At 34.6% G+C, this 16,645-nt stretch overlaps 1 protein-coding gene across 4 annotated transcripts in view; it reads right to left on the bottom strand.

The window, feature by feature from the left end:
* Positions 1 to 686: 686 nt before the first annotated feature.
* The window catches only part of LOC111502101 (epithelial splicing regulatory protein 2), a 35,960-nt gene continuing 20,001 nt past the window's right edge, over positions 687 to 16,645 (bottom strand). For 2 of the 4 annotated variants that reach the window (XM_023156081.2, XM_023156080.2), the window contains 2 exons: positions 8,626 to 8,774; positions 687 to 3,527 (listed from right to left, as the gene is read on the bottom strand). In XM_023156081.2, coding sequence (XP_023011849.1) covers positions 1,211 to 3,527; positions 8,626 to 8,768 — 2,460 coding nt within the window. In that variant the 5' untranslated portion in view covers positions 8,769 to 8,774 and the 3' untranslated portion in view covers positions 687 to 1,210. The remainder of the gene's footprint in view (positions 3,528 to 8,625; positions 8,775 to 16,645) is intronic. The other 2 variants (XM_023156082.2, XM_074172610.1) reach the window with 1 other exon arrangement.

The raw sequence follows: 16,645 nt of genomic DNA on the forward strand, positions 1-16,645 counted from the left end.
TTTACATCCATTAGTTGTGCTAAAGTGTCTGCCAACAAAGACAATGCAAAGCATTAATGCCAGATGCCCCTGAATATGTCTGTCGCAGTAATGGGTGAAACGTTGAGAGCCAATCTCTCCATTAGATCACATTTTCAAACACTTGAAACACAATCATAAAAAACGAGTAATGGTATTCATTTGGTGATTATCACTACCAGCAATCGAAATATCACAAAGACCCTTGGTTTGAAATCTTCTTGTTCTTTCTCCATTATTATTTAAAATTTTCAGGTACTATTGGAATTTTACTTATTGTTTATAATAATCTCCTTTTTGTCGATTTCACTTTATTTTCTTCACAAATTCATATAATTTCATGATCATTATTTAATTTCTTCTCGATCCTACTATTCTTCATTCATTTATCTCATTCTCTTAGTTTTTAAATCTGGATTGTTCAAGCAATGGAAAATGAAACCCGTAACATTTCTAATCATTTTTGTTTTTACTCATGATCAATGAAATTTTACTTCAATTTTCCCATTGAAAATACCAAAAAACTCTTAAAATGCAAAATTAAATAATCAACTCTCGTCAATGATTATTTCAAATCCCAAAGGTAAGAGTCTAGCTGAAAACATTTTCCCAACAGTTATTGAACTACATAGTAGCTGTTTCTTCATCAGTTTATGTATACACTCTAGGAACATATATATATACCAGATACTTTATTCAAACATCAGTCAATATAATGAAATAATCTGCAATTTTTTTTACAAAAATTACCTACTAATATAGTAGTAATATTGATATTATGTACATTAATTAAATATAAATAAACCAATTTTGAAACGAATTTCTCATTCAAATGTTTCTAGATTACTGTCTTTTTGTAATAAATTCAATAATATATTAAATAATAGATAACTTTTTCATTTCAGTGTATCTCACTGTATCTTCGAAGTAACAATCGGTTCATCATAGTTCTACTTTTGATTTACCATATCGTAATTTCAAACTGAAGAAGAAATGTAAACAAATTTCAACAATTGTTTAAAATAAAAAATATGTTTTTTTAAACAGGAATTCATTTTAAAAATCTTCGTTTCCAATGCTTTCAGCCATATGAAAACAATGAGTTTTTCCCAGAACTCACATTCATCCAAGAATCAGTTTCGAAAACTTATTGCATTCTTGTTAAGTATACCAACATAATGGCAAAGTGTTTTTATTCCTGCCTCAAAAAGATTTGTCTATCCCAAATTTTCTCTTTCTGGAGCTCTGCAACTGCTCTTGCAGCTTCTTCGGGACTAAAGAATGTTATTTTCGCCTCATCGCTTGGCAAATTATTCGGAGTGTAACGACGGCTCACATTACCTGTATTACGGTAATTTTCGAAAAATTCTAAAATATCGTTTGTGCTCGCCCTGAAAGGTACATTTTTCATAAAAACTGTACATCCTGGAGGAGTGTTGGAGAACTGATTATCCTGGTGAGGAGGCCCAAACCTGTGCCTTGTTCCCATTCCTCTGGCTCCAAATCTTGGCAGTCTGGGAGAATTTTCAAAATTCCTGCTAGGAAATGGAAATCTTCCAGGGTTTGTCATACTAGGAAACGTGCATTTCTCAGAATTTAGTTTATTTACTGCTGGAATTTGAGTCGGTGAAAAAGATTCATCAACAATTTTAGGTTTCAGAGGCGCATTTGGTAGAGATGTCATTGATTCAGGAGCTGGTAAAGTGGTGCCTAGTATACTCTCCATCTCGTTCCTTTTTATTGGAATTACAGACACATGTGTGTTACCCAAAATAGTGTTATGTTTCTTTGCTGCCCGGGAAGCTTCCTCCGTATTCAAAAATTCACAATATGCTTGTCCTGTGAATCCGAGATTATTGCTCATGAGATGTATTTTTGTAGGAATAACGCCGATATCAGAAAAGAAGTCGGCAATATCTTTGTCATTTGTCTTTTGAGGTAAATTAGATACGCTCAGGCAGTCTGTGCCAACATCTTCAACTTTTGGACTGCTCAAAGGTACTTCATGTTGTTTGTTAATTTCATCAAACTGTTCATCTTTGCAAGGTTTGACTGTAACTTGTTTGCCTCCTACAATATGATGTGACTTATCTTCAAAGGCTGCTTTCGCTACTTCCTTATCACTACATTTGACATAGGCAATATAACCTCCCTTTGGTTTTGTTGTTAGAAGTAGTGCTACTAAAGGATGTTGCTCAAACATGCGAAGAATATCTTGTTCCTTACAGTATGTTGGAAGATCGTCTATAATTAAACATGAGAAATCTTTGGTTTCTGGTTCACTAGACGAATTATTGAAATACTTGGTAATATTTCTATTTTTGAACTTAACAGGTTCGTTGCTGTTGTTCTCGTGTGCTATAGGTGTGTATCTATCAACTGCTTCTTCAAAATCTTCATCATCTATATGAGTGACCGACACAGTTATTCCATTAAGATTATCCCCATTCAAAGTAAGGGCTTCATCTTTAGCCTTTTTACTTACAAACTTCACATAAACTAAACCAGTTCTTCTACCATTTGAATCGTTGATAAATTTAATACCGTTGCTACTAATGAACAAACCTTGGAAAAACCTTCTAATATCGCCATATCCTCCGTAGAAAGGTTCAAGAGCTATAGCAGATTGATAGTGTTCATTTTCCATTCGATTAAAATTTCCTCCTCTCATCGGAAAGTTGCTTTTTTGAAATCGATTTGGAAACGATTCCTCCTTGTCTTGATAACTGCCAATAGTATTTTTGTCATTGGAAAATGTATTTGGGTTTTGATTAGATGGAGGCCAAGTGTCTCTAATTGGGCGGTTCCCATTGCTGTTGAATCTGTTCGAGGAAAATCCATTGCCTTGAAATTGCAACACTGGCGATACCTTCCTATTGGTTTTATCTAGCGTTACCGAAAATCCAGTTACAATATTGGGCGGCTGTGGAGCAGGTGGAATAATCTCGAGTGGCTTGATTTGACTGGGCCACACTTCAGGCAAAGGTTTTTTCGGTTCCTTCTGGAGTAGCTGAATTGGTTTTTCTTCAGAACGTTTTCGATCTTTGTTCCGACGGTCCCTGTCTCTAGATCTAGAGCGACCACGGCTGCGACTCCTATCACGACGACGGCCGGATGATTTACGATCTCTTGATCTCGATCGGCTCCTATCACGATATCTTCTATCCTTACGGTCTCGATCCCTCGATCTGTCCCTTCTGTCTCTCGACTTCGATCGCGAACGTCTTCTGGTATCTTTCTTCTCACTCTCTTTGGATTCCCGTTTTACTTCTATTGCAGCAATGGGAAGAACGGCTGGTACCGCGGCGGGTACCGCTGCGGGTATAGGCACCGCTGCAGGGATAGGCACCGTTGCTGGGGCGGGTTGCAAGAATGCTGCAAAAGACTGGGAGCGAGCTTGCTCAATGACCCGCTGCATTTCGGTACGTGAGCTGAGCATAAGGGTGATTTGAACTTCTTTAATTTTTCCATTGTTTCGTGTAAAAGCTAGACGTGCATCTTCATCGGTACTGAAAAATAACATAAAATTTCATTTTTATTATGTTGTGTTCAGTTACGCAATTCATAAACGTGAATTAACGTTTTATTAACAACTGTTGGGACTATTATTTTTTACAGATAGATACATTCAAGACAGAACTAAAGAATCTACTAATTTTCCCCGTACCTGATGTTCCGTCTTTACCTCTATTTGCAGACCGGTGCTTGACTCCATTTGTGACTATATCGCGCACCCCCCACATATGATAGTTCCTCAACAACGGTCGGGATTGCTCGACAAGTTGCCCAAATGATGCAGGATATTAGTGTTGCAATGAAATATCTTCGGAGTAACGATATTGCCCACCGTGATTTGAAACCGGAAAATCTACTTTATTCAAAACGAGTCGCTGAAATTCTCAAGGTGAGCACAATTTGTTTCAATTTGAAATATTTGTTCTCTCTATTTACCAAGATCACGTGATAAGACAAAATTCAAATTCATGTCACACGTAATACAGTCCTTGTACATTCCTACTTTGTTATATTGTTTAGATGTATCTATAAATACAATGAATATTCATCCTTATATTTTTCACTCAAAAACTTATTTTTATGTCCACTATTTTTTTTATCTATTACATCAATTTCTTGTATGTGTCATATTCAAAATTAAAACTCGGTATCACCTCATTTTTATATATAATATTTTCAAAATTCATACAATTCCTGTATGCTTCCACCAAGTATGGTATTTGTTGTCCAATGAGTATTTTGTTATTCGTTCATTATATTACGTATTTCCAAAATGTCTATAACAGGTGGTCTAAAATCTATTCGTTTGATTATGTATTAATGTGCCAACTATAGTCGTCTGAATTCTGAGTTTATTACTCCCACTTTCTCTAATATAGCATTTGTAGATGTTGACTTCATGCATCCCATTCTAAGTCAATGAATATATATTTGATCTTACCTTTATATATATATTTGTACAGTTTAAAAAGGATGCTACCATTCTAAGTGTGCCTCACCAACCAATTATAAGCCATCATCGTTGTAGGATCTGCCCCCTACCACGTTTTGTTTTGCAAAAACTTTTTATGACGCTTAATCCGTTATTTGCTCTGTAAATTATGTTATCGATATGTTTGTCCCATTTTAGATTCGATGTACTGATTGTTCCCAAATAATTCACCTCGTTCTTTGTTTTTATTCGAGATTATCGAGATGTTTACTTATTTGTTTTTTACATAGTAAGCAATTGAAACATACAGAGTGGTCCAACGAAAAGTATGCACCTTGCTTTTCTCCTTTTTTTGTAACTTAACGCAAACATTCTCGGACAGGTCAATTTTACTTTTGAGGGGGACACATTTTAGATGTATTTTTCTACCTGTGCCTTCAACCCCCTAGCGAGGGCGAGTAACAACCCTAAAATTTTAAATGGAAAGTGGGGTCGAGTGATACATCATTTGAAAGGGCACAAAATTATCTTTCCAATGATACCTAATTTGTTGTATTTCACTCAAACATGTAGGTATTATGAAGAAAAACAACTACAACCCAGTACTTTGAAATGTGTAATCGACTTAGTAGAATCCTACTTCAGCAAGTGCTGAAAATGTGACCCATTTGCTTCCATACAATAATACAGATTTTGTTCAAATCTATTCCTAACATTTCAAGTGTCCCCAAAGTAAAAAGTCTAAAGGCGATAAATCAGGTGACCTGGCAGGCCATTCGATGGGGCCTCTCCTTCCAATCCACCGTCCAGGAAACTGGTCATCTAAAAACTCTCTTACCGGAGCAACATAGTGAGGAGATACTCCATCTTGCTGGAAATGAAGCCGATCATCATAATGATTTTGGCCATTTTCAATTATTTCTGTTATGAGAGGATCAATTGCATCTTCAAGCATGTTCAGGTAGACCTCACCAGTTAAATTCCCAGGGATAAAAAGTGGCCCTACGATATGACTACCTAATATGCCACACCAGACATTGATTTTTTGAGGGTACTGGGTATGGACCTCTTGGAATAAGTGTGGGTTACTGTCATCCCAGTAATGGCAATTATGCCTATTCACAGCTCCATTAAAAAAAAATGTACTCTCATCGGAAAAGCACGTGTTGAATGATAGGTGCGGATCATCAATTAGTAGCTGGCTCAGTTGTTCACAAAATTGCAGCCTTCTATCAGGATCATCTTCATTGAGTTCCTGTACTAATTTAATTTTGTACGGATGAAATTTATAGGCTTTTAATATCCGTATTATGGACGAACGGGAAACACCTGAGGCTGCAGCAAGCTGACGGGTACTTTGAGTATGATCCAATTCAACATGTACCAAAACAGCGACTTCCACTGCTTCATTTCTGATCGGTTTCCGTGGCTGGTGTTTCACATTACGACAGACCCGGTATCGACAAAGTTTTGGACTAACTTGGCAACGTACGAATCATTCACATTTTTCCCGGGATGACTGTCATTAAAGAGGCGAGCAGTAAGTCTAGGACAACTATTATGTTGATAATGAAGTTTAACAATTTCAACTCGTTCAGGAATGGAATAAACCATTTTTACAGTAAAGTTGAAATAATTTCAAAAGCAACCGAACTGAATCAATGAAGGTTTGCCTAAATTCTTTTTGTACACTTATCTGCTGTTGTTATTTGAACCAAAAAACGCACGAGAGAAATTGAGGAATGTAATAGTGATAAAAATGCCTTTTTTCCGCATTTTCATTAACACCAAAATATCGAGTAAATGTTCTTGCTTTTTTTATAACTATTCAAGTAAATACAACAAATTAGCTATCATTGGAAAGAGAATTTTGTGCCCTTTCAAATGATATATCACTCGACCCCACTTTCCATTTAAAATTTTAGGGTTGTTACTCACCCTCGCTAGGGGGTTGAAGGCACAGGTAGAAAAATACATCTAAAATGTGTCCCCCTCAAAAGCAAAATTGACCTGTCCGATCATTTTTGCGTTGAATTACAAAAAAAAGAGAAAAGCAAGGTGCATATTTTTCGTTGGACCACTCGATATATGATGGTACATATGGGGTTCTAACATATATCCTCTAGCAAAAATCAATATATCTTGGTATCATTGTTGCTTTAAAAGTTTTCAATGTAGTAGATGCTGGTACATGATTTGTTTTTCAATTCATATTGGTTCATCTATTGATTCTTTTAACTTTGACTACCTCAAAAGGACTATCATAATTTTCAAGTCTTTCCTGAATACGGTATACCGTTAACTATTGCTTTACACGTTTCATGGCTATATGGTGCATATGTATTATTATATTCCGTGTCTCTCAGTCTTTCATTGGTTCCAGGTTCAGGGCAATGTGGATTGTTTTTCCGCTTGGTTCCAGGTTTCCATATGTTGCGTACTTCTACACTGATCTGGCTGATTTCGTCGTTGTTGAACAAACGGGGTGAATGTTCAAATTTCGCGGGCTAAGTACTTTCGATTAACAATTTTTTTATGTTGATACACTCGTCTTGAACATATGTTCATATGTCATCATGTCTCAGCCACCGTATTCACAAGATTTGGCCCTCTGCGACTATTTTCTGTTCCCAAGAGACCTATGAAAGGACGTTTTGTGACGATTGAGGAAATAAAAACCGAATCGCTGGGAGAACTCAGGACATACTGAAAAGTGCATATCAGAACTGCTTCGAAAATTGGATAAAAACACGTGTAATAGACCTCGTATATCCAACCAAGAAATTTTAAACCGATTTTCGTCTTTCTAATGCTGGAAGTGGCAGGATTGGCCTACCATGAGAAGGTCTAGCCCACTTCTCGTCCCCTTTGAGACCGAAATTCGAAAATCTCATATAAAAATATAGTTTTGTTTCTTGCAATGAGGTACAGTGCCAATTTTATGTTTCAACGTTAAGAATGACGAATGTGCCATAATAAGTTTCAGTCCCCCTTTTCACCCCTTGACAGTAGACTTCGAAAAAACTCAGCATTCTAGTATTTTTTCAATATGGAAGAGAATGAGCTTGGCTCGGCTCGATTCAGCTGAAAGTTCGGCTCGAAGCCTGGGATTCAAAAGTCAAGTCGTGCTTCGAGCCAAGCTCAGGTTTTTGAAGTCGAGCCCAGCCGAGCTCAAGTCAAAGCTCGACTCGGCTAGACTCGGATAAATCTCTAGCAATGTTCATTCAATATTGAAGAATTTGATTTTCTTCGATATATCTGAGAATTTTACTAATTTGATGATTATCAGATAAATTTTTGTTTTATACCACGGCTCTGATAATCGCTCAAAAAGTAGCAGTACCTCCTATGGTCTCTCCAAGTACCATAGCTGATTTCCAAAAAAAATTATACTATAAATGAATGAATGAAGCACCATGCATCTAGAAACATATATTTCTTATTTACTCACCAAAATAAACAATACCAGCAAAATTAGATGGACACATAATTTTTTTCTTCATATCTTGAAAACTAACAACAACATGACAGATTTTTCTTTATTGGATTATCGAATATGCAACTATCCTCAGGAAATCGAAATCAGGAAAAACAAAATCCATTTACAGGAAGATCCCAACACAAGATCATCATAGATATTCATATTTTTTATTGCTGGTCCTGGCACATAAGTGTGCGAAACGGGTTGGGACATAAAAGTTCAAATGCTAATTTATTCAAATAGACAGAAGTACCGAATAATTTTTCGAAAATCAACTATGATCACATGAAAGAAACTATCAGAAATATAAGGAGACTTTAAATGAACAATGAAAAAATGAGTAATTTTGTCACTATTCAACCAACTGTTCTACTGTTCAGGAGATCCCCATGTACTCGTAGATACCCGAATCTGAATAGTTCTAAAAGGTTAAATTGGAACTTTTGCCAAGGATTTAATCCAAAATAATCACTGGCTACAACAATCTTCTCGACGCGTGTTTCACCAACCAGTCCATCTTCTGATGATGCCAGCTTTGTTAGTGAAAGGCGCGTCGAGAAGAATTTTGCAGTTCTCGTGTGTTGGAGTAGTGATATTGTTGTGATGAATAACTCCGTATAAACTGTCCCTTCATTCTAAGATGATAAAAAACTAATCGAATGTATAATTTGTGTTCTACCTGAAAGCGATGAACGCATCCCCCTGCTCTCCTCCTACGATATGAACTCCTCCTTCCGGTATGCTGAGTCCGCTGAAGTACTGACGAATATCGAGGGCGTTAGCTGACCACGGCAAATTCTGAAGCCTTATAATAACGCTCATTTTGACCTATAAAAAATACTTTTTGCTAATAACTGCCAAACTATGAAATTCCCTCTAAAATGAAGAAGGTATTTTAAGCAACTTGAAATAAAACAAAACATTTTATATCTGAGCCAGTGAATCGAAATATGTAAAGAGTTTGTTAAAGTTATATAGTTCCAAACTTATTGCACTTCCGATCTTTGGTCGTTCACAAAAAGCAGAACGGCTAAGTTTCGAATGGTGTCAAGATCACTCTTTTGTTTTTGGTTTCTTGCCTGTGACATGATACATAATATACAATGTATTCAAGTAATACTTTGTGAGATTTTCACTGAACAGTTCACAAAACCGCAACACGTGTGTCACTATACAATAGTCTATTTATACTCATGGTAAGAACACATGTGTAAACAAGTGTTGCGCTTTTTGTAAACTGTGTAAACACGTGTTGCGGTTGTTTAAACACGTGTTGTTGTTTTGTAAATTGTTCGGTGAAAGTCTCACATTGAGGTGTTACTTGAATATGCAAATGATCAGTTTGATCGTTTTACTAATTTTTTTTTCATTTTTTAGTTATCGCTGGATACATTCCTCAGTCTGTTCATTTCAAGTAATACATCATTGTTGCATGGTCAGTCCCAAAACATTTGATCGCACACAACCAAACTATCCGCCATGGAAGTCCGTCATATTGAATTTAGATTAATTTTTGTATTTTCTTCAGCAAATTCTTTCATTCGATCCTCATATTGTGTGGAATAATGTGGATCCATAAACTAATCCGCCATCTTGGATGGATAAATATTTCAGATTCGGCGTGACGTCATTTCATATTTCGTATTATGTTCATCAAACCCTTTCATTTGACACCCATATCATGGGAGTCCATAAAAAATGAGTCCGCCATATTGGATTTAGAATGACGCCATGTTATTTTTCGCTTTCCTTCAACCAAACTTTTTCATTTTATAACCATATCATGAAATAGCAAAAAGATAGACCGCCATGTCCAGCCTCCATTTCTCAGCCTCTCGAAATTTCGACTTTGATCTCGAAATTTCAACTTCAATCTCGTAATTTCGAAATTAGGACTTAAATCTCAAAATTTCGAGATCAAATTCGAAATTTCGACATAAAAGTCGAAATTTCGAATTCATAGTCGTAATTTCTAAATTGAGTAATTTTGAAATTACGAGATCAAAGTCATGATTTCGACTTTAAAGTCGACATTTCGAGATTATTGTCGAAATTTCGAGGATAAAGTCGAAATTTCGAGATTAAATTGAAATTTCGAATTTTAAGTCGTAATTTCGGGTTTAAATTCAAAACTTCGAGATAAAAGTCGAAATTTCGAAAATGAAGTCGAAATTTCGAGATTAAAGTCGAAATTCGAGAATATAGTCGAAATTCCGACATTGAGTTGAAAATTCGAATTTAAAGTCGTAATTTCGAGTATAAATTCGAAACTTCGAGATAAAAGTCGAAATTTCGAAAATGAAGTCGAAATTTCGAGATTAAAGTCGAAATTTCGAGATTAAAGTCGAAATTTCGAGATTAAAGTCGAAATTCCGACATTAAGTTGAAATTTCGAATTTAAAGTCGTAATTTCGAGAATGAACTCGAAATTTCGAGATTAAAGTTGAAATTTCGAGTTTCAAGTCGTAATTCGGAAATTACGAGAATAACGTCGAAATTTCGAAATTAAAGTCGAAATTTCAAGATTAAAATCGAAATTTCGAGTTTCAAAGTCGTAATTTCAAAGGTAATTGCCCAGATAATACCCAAAATTTTTCCCTATTAATGATATTTAAACGGTTATATTTTTTCTGTCGTCAAGAAAGTGTAAGTTTTTGGCGCGGGGTGGTTAATTTTCCAGAATAAAAAAAAATTATATTCAGAAGATGTGTACCCAAAAATACTCATGATTTTGGGTAATAGAAGAGGTAATCTAAACTTTTACCACGTTCCACCGGGGTTAAAAGTTGCTAAAAACATCACGTGAATAATGGATCCCCTGGATGCTCCGAACTAGTTACTCGAAAAATGATTTGTTCTCAACTCTACTTCCAAAAGAATCGGCACGATGTTTGTTAGTAGCTTCCCCTCATCTTATTTTCAAGTAAAATGAGTTTCTCTATACACTATCCGTGAGAAGAGTAGGTACAGTATCCACATTCGCCCAGGAAGCTACGAAACGCTGAGCGCTGCCTCCCTAGATGCCTATCAAAATTGGATATATGCTAATTGGTCTCATTCCACAGAGGATTTCAAAGAGAGCGAATGTCATCATTGAAGTAGTTTTGCGAGTTTATCGTAGAAGTACGAGTTTTGTGTATTTGTTGTTGAAGTGTTGAAAGTATTTCAAATGTTTTCGATCGTTTTACTAAACAAAAGAACAACGATGATCTTAGGTGGATACTGCAAATTTACCAGAGAGATGTGAAGCTCAGGATCGCTATGACCAATTGGTACGCTTCAACAGAAAATAGTATTTAACCCATTGAATATGAATAGTAGGGAATAAGTTAGAAAAATGTTTTTCCTCCTTGTTATGCTTCTGTTAACTAATAATTTTTTTCATATTGAAGATGTATACATAAAAATCTTGATGATTTTCAAAATGGAAGCCTCTGGATTTTTTGATTTTGGAGCTATTCTTTGAAGGTTTTAAAAAAATTGTTATCTCATAAAATTAATCAAGTAACACTTCATTGTGAGATTTTCACTGAACAGTTTTACAAAATCGCAACACGTGTTTTGCTATAGGTACTATAGCTTCCTTATACCAGTATGAAAACGCTTAAGAAAGCTACTGTATAGCGAAACACGTGTTATGATTTGTAATCTGCCCAGTGATATTCTCACAATAAAGAAATAGTTCTTGAATACGTTATGGATTTCCATCACATTCTTACTATAGAAAACATAAATTATTGAACAATTGTTCTCAAATATTCCGATTCGTTATTTGTTTGAAAAAAAAGCTACATCTTCATTGTTTGAAAAATTGTTGTAAACAAATGCATTGTTTTTGAGATGATACCATTTTTTAATCCTAATCTCTGATGCAAATAATATTTTTAAAGAAACTTCGTAAAATTTTTTTGAGCATATAAACGGAATCAACAATTTATTTCAACTATTATTTACAAAAAATAATAATTTTTACTGTTTTTTCTATTCTGGGAAAAATAAAAAAAAAATCTGTTTATTCAGTAAAATAATTGTTATGAACGAATAAACTTTACTACTTAATTTTTTGATATTGAAAAATAAAAGTATCCATGTATGATCTCATGAAAAATAATTCATTTATTTAATTTCATTTTTTTCTTACAAAGTGATACATGATTATTCATATTTATTTTTTACTGTTGATACTTTTATTGAATAAACACATTTTTTATTAATTTTTTAAAGAATTTGAAAGCAGAAAAAATATTTACAAAAAAATGGTTTCTTAATATAGCATTTTCGGTCAACATTTAATAGTCTATAGAAACGACTTCGTTATTATGCAATAATCCATTTTGTTAAACACCTGTTTTCTTGAATATTATTAGATATTTGTAATAATACAACTTCAAACATGTTTTTACTTTTTTCATGAGTACCCAATGCATTTCTTCATTATAATTTTTTCAACAATAAAAATAAGAAATATATATTCATCAAGACAAGACAAAACAAACATAATAAAAAGAAATAAATGATTTGTCTTTCATTTCTTCACATTTTGTTTCATCAAGAAGGAATTTGCGTTAACATTTTCTATCGGCGGATTATTATCCATTCAACTATCCACCTAGTACCGATTTTTTTCATCTTATTTTTCATATTTAATGGGTTAAAATGTTTTCTTGAAGCGCCCAAATTAAGCGTCGGGTGCACATATTTTCACCGCTCAATTGAAATAATAAATGTTGGTCCTACAGTTGCGGGAGGTAGAATTTCTTCAGTGAATTTTTTACACTTTCAATATCTGCGATAGTTTTTGAGATATTCGCATAAAGCGAGCCCCTTTTTTGAATGGACTGTAACTTTTAAATTATCTGCATGCGCAACTTAGCTCAAATCATAAAATACTTTGGGTGGAATAACGAATCGAATGACACCTCAATCACACTTTTCTGCGAAGGCAAACTCAAATATTGCGAAATGTCTCTTGTGAAATAGACTGATCGTCTCTGGCAAATGTATTGGACAGTCCTTCGAAAATATTCCTGAGATAACCGGACGACACGACGGGCAGCTAGGCGATGAAGAGCTGGAAGAAATCAAATATGTCGAAGACGAGATTTACAATGAGGCTGACCCAGGCCGAGCAATTTCAAAACAACCCATAAGACAATAAGATGTTATTAAATTTTCCGAATCGACTCTTTATATCATGTCCTTCGTTTCTTTTTCCAATATAATTGTGCATACCGTTAGATAAATAGTAATAAGTACGGGTATCCTACAACTTTTGACACTTTGCGAGTCACGTACTCGAGTTCATTGTTCATTCACTTTTGTTTTTAATTACCAGTCTGACATTTAGTAGAGTTTTGCGTGTCGTAGGGATGTACTGATGCGATAAGTTGTTTCTTGGATACAATTTGGTCCAGCAAGACCAGCTAACTGTCCCAAATTGCCCATTCAATGTGGTTGAAAAGACTTCTCTAGAGGTCTTTATCAAAAACATGTTCCTTCGTGGTTAAAATGGCCAAAAACTCTTCGAGTGTAATCGAGAAACAAATTGTGTTAAATAAGTAAAATAATGAGGATAATGGACGTTTTATTTTGTAAAGTGTCAAGGTTGTAGAGTGCTCTTGTTAGTTATGCCTGTTCTGGGTAATCCTGGTTACTACTCGTAAATCCCAGCGTTAGATCAGGAGCAGCAAACTTATTCATTCAATTCTGAATAATCTGCTGACGCTAACTTCATTGATGAAATGTATGCCGAGAAAAGTGTTGACAGTTCTGGTGAGGGTTTTGTTTTAATCATTCTAACCTACTCCAGTGGTTCCGATTCTACCTTTCATTCGAAACTCCCTTCAGCTATGAAACGTGGAATGGCCGTTTTACAGTCTACAGTTTGAATGATATAGCAACAATACAATTATTATTTATCCAACACGCCTATAGATTGAAAAGTTTTCCAATATTTCACAACTGCAACCGATAGGCTGAACATTGTTTGAAATTTAAAAGTTTATATAGGTAGGTACCCCAATGATATATAATTTCTTCTATTGATATAAAAATAGATTACAGCAAAAAATAAAAGTGAACATAAACATAAAAGCAAATTATTCAATATCTACGACGTCAAGCGATCTGAATATTCAAATAAATTATGTCTCAAGGATTTGGGAAAGACAGGTTTTGACTTTCAACTAAGGAGCTAAGTAACAGTCACAAAATTCTACTCAAATGAACACCGAGGATGCAAGAGTGTACGTTACATCAAATTACCGTCAACTATACTAATTCTTACCTCTAACTGTGCTTATTTACATCTGAGAGGATAAAATTGAACTTTTAGTGGTTATACACAAATAAATTTCAAAGTTTTGAATGCTTTGTTGTACATGTTAATAGCTCGTTTGGTCTAAACAATATACTTTTTGTAACAGTGACTGATTATTAAAGTAGCTTTCAAAGTATTATGTTCACTTCAACAAGTCTTTGGCAAATTTTGAAACAATATAACGGAAACTGAGAGTCGTAGAACTGTTACAAAACATATTTTGGTCAGTCTAGAAGAGCTATTAAAACTCGTTTCAAAGAACACCTGCTTAATTTAGGATACCACAAAAGTCTTAAGTCAACGCGCCTTGGAAAACGGCCATCAGATCTTTATTTACCCAAATTCAAACTATTTGGAAATTGAATAGAATAACAAGAATATGCAATATTTTTGAATTGGTCTTGCTTTTGAAATTCAATGATATTACTCCTCGGGTTATCCCTCTCGAATGAAACTAATTTTAAAATATTCCCGAAATAGGTAATATAAAAAGTATTGTATTCTACTCTCGAAAAAATGGCCAATAGTAGCTAGAATGATTTACGTGATTTTCGTGTCGTCAATTTCATATTCACTAGCAATGACCATCTTTCCCGCTCGTCGAATACACTATTTTTTCCAAAATGTTTACAGTTTTACACCCAGAGCCATTGGACCACTTTTTTAAATAAAAATATTTTCACAAATATTCAATATATTATACAAATATTCGAAAAAAATTCAAACTATTGCCTTAAAATAATGGAGAGTTACTCGATCAGATATTCATCACTTGGATTCAACTCAGTTCTCCACTAACCTGAGATTTCTCAATTTATCCAAATTCGAATTTATGTAAAAAAAGGTACACTTTGTCAAAAATCTCATTTTACGAGTATATTGAACGTGTTAAATCCATAACTTTTAGAATAGAAGCTGACAGAATCACACCGAAACGTAACGATCATTTCTTGGCGATGGATTGGTGAAACCTGGACAGATATTTTTTTCAACATTTATAGTGTTTGAAAAAAGTAATTTTGATAGAAAAATGTGACAATATGAAATCCATACCCATTGTTGTAAACAGAACATTGTTTACCAAAAAACTTCATAACAAAAACTTGTACTTCAGAAGAACATCAGCAAATTGGACCTTTAAAGATAGACATATGAATCCAAAACGCAAGAAACATTTTTTTGTTCTCCATAAATTCACCTGGTAGGTAGGTAGGTAGGTGGTAGGTAACTTTTAATACTTATGATGCACTGTTTGGAACCTTTGATGTAGTAATGAATATTACTGGAGTTTTTTCCCCAACACCAAATCGTTATTTTTAACACCTCGACACGTGTTTCGATCACCAAGTGATCATCTTCAAAGAGGAAAAAGTGTCGAGGAGTTAAAAATACCGATTTGGTGTTGGGGAAAAAACTCCAGTAATATTTATATATTTTTTGGTAACTTTTAAATTAAAGTGAAAGCTCCTTGATTAATAACACTTGTAGACTCGCGATCAAAAGGTCTCGAGTTCGATCCTTACCTCGATATTTTTCACGGGGGATTTTCTAGTTGGAGTTGGGATGATTCTGCAACGTTAAATGGCTGACGGTATTGCGAATAGACATACTCCCCTATAGGTGGCTCGGGGAGTTATTGACATTGCCTACCCATAAAACGAGGTTAACGACCAGAGCAGATGGATACCGAAAAAAGATACCACTTATGATAAAGTGCATATGAAGGTCATATCCATCTAGATCTAGCCGAATAACTAAACGATCTTAAAATATGGATGGAAGTCAGTTTGGGGAATTTTACGGCGATTCAAATATGGATGGAAGTCAGTTTGGGGAGTTTTACGGCGATGGTTTGGTTCTTCAGGAAATTTAGGCTGGTATCAAAGTTATACATTTTTTTATATTACTGTAACTTTCGAATATAATTTTAATTACAATTGCGTAATTTCTAGTTTGATCTGATCCCTATCAAGACCCTTGAAATTTATTTTTAGCATATGCTCATTTCGAATGAGATCGATATTTATTAATTTGTTCTTATTTTCATTTTCGTTCACTTTCTTACTCTGCAACATTTCAAGGGGCAACAAATAGTTTTTCACATTATTAAATCAAATCTACTACCATCATCGAAGTAGAAAATTGTGACGCTATATAAAGAATACTGCCTGAAGTTCATCGTTTAGGAAACAATTGTGTCTTGAGTGTATGGTGCACAAACTGGCTAAAGAAAAATTGATTTCTGATTTCGAAAGTTAGTTTTAGTTCTAGACTTTTCCTTCCGGTGTGCATCTGAAACGCCTGAGTATAATATACACATCTATGAGGTGTGTGTTCATACTTTTTTCATACATTGAAAGATCTCCACTCTTTATACCGA

Source organism: Leptinotarsa decemlineata, unplaced genomic scaffold (genome assembly GCF_025532065.1).
Source record: "Leptinotarsa decemlineata unplaced genomic scaffold, Ldec_3_MD MMD2_tig00000133_RagTag_RagTag, whole genome shotgun sequence".
Classification (NCBI taxonomy): domain Eukaryota; kingdom Metazoa; phylum Arthropoda; class Insecta; order Coleoptera; family Chrysomelidae; genus Leptinotarsa; species Leptinotarsa decemlineata.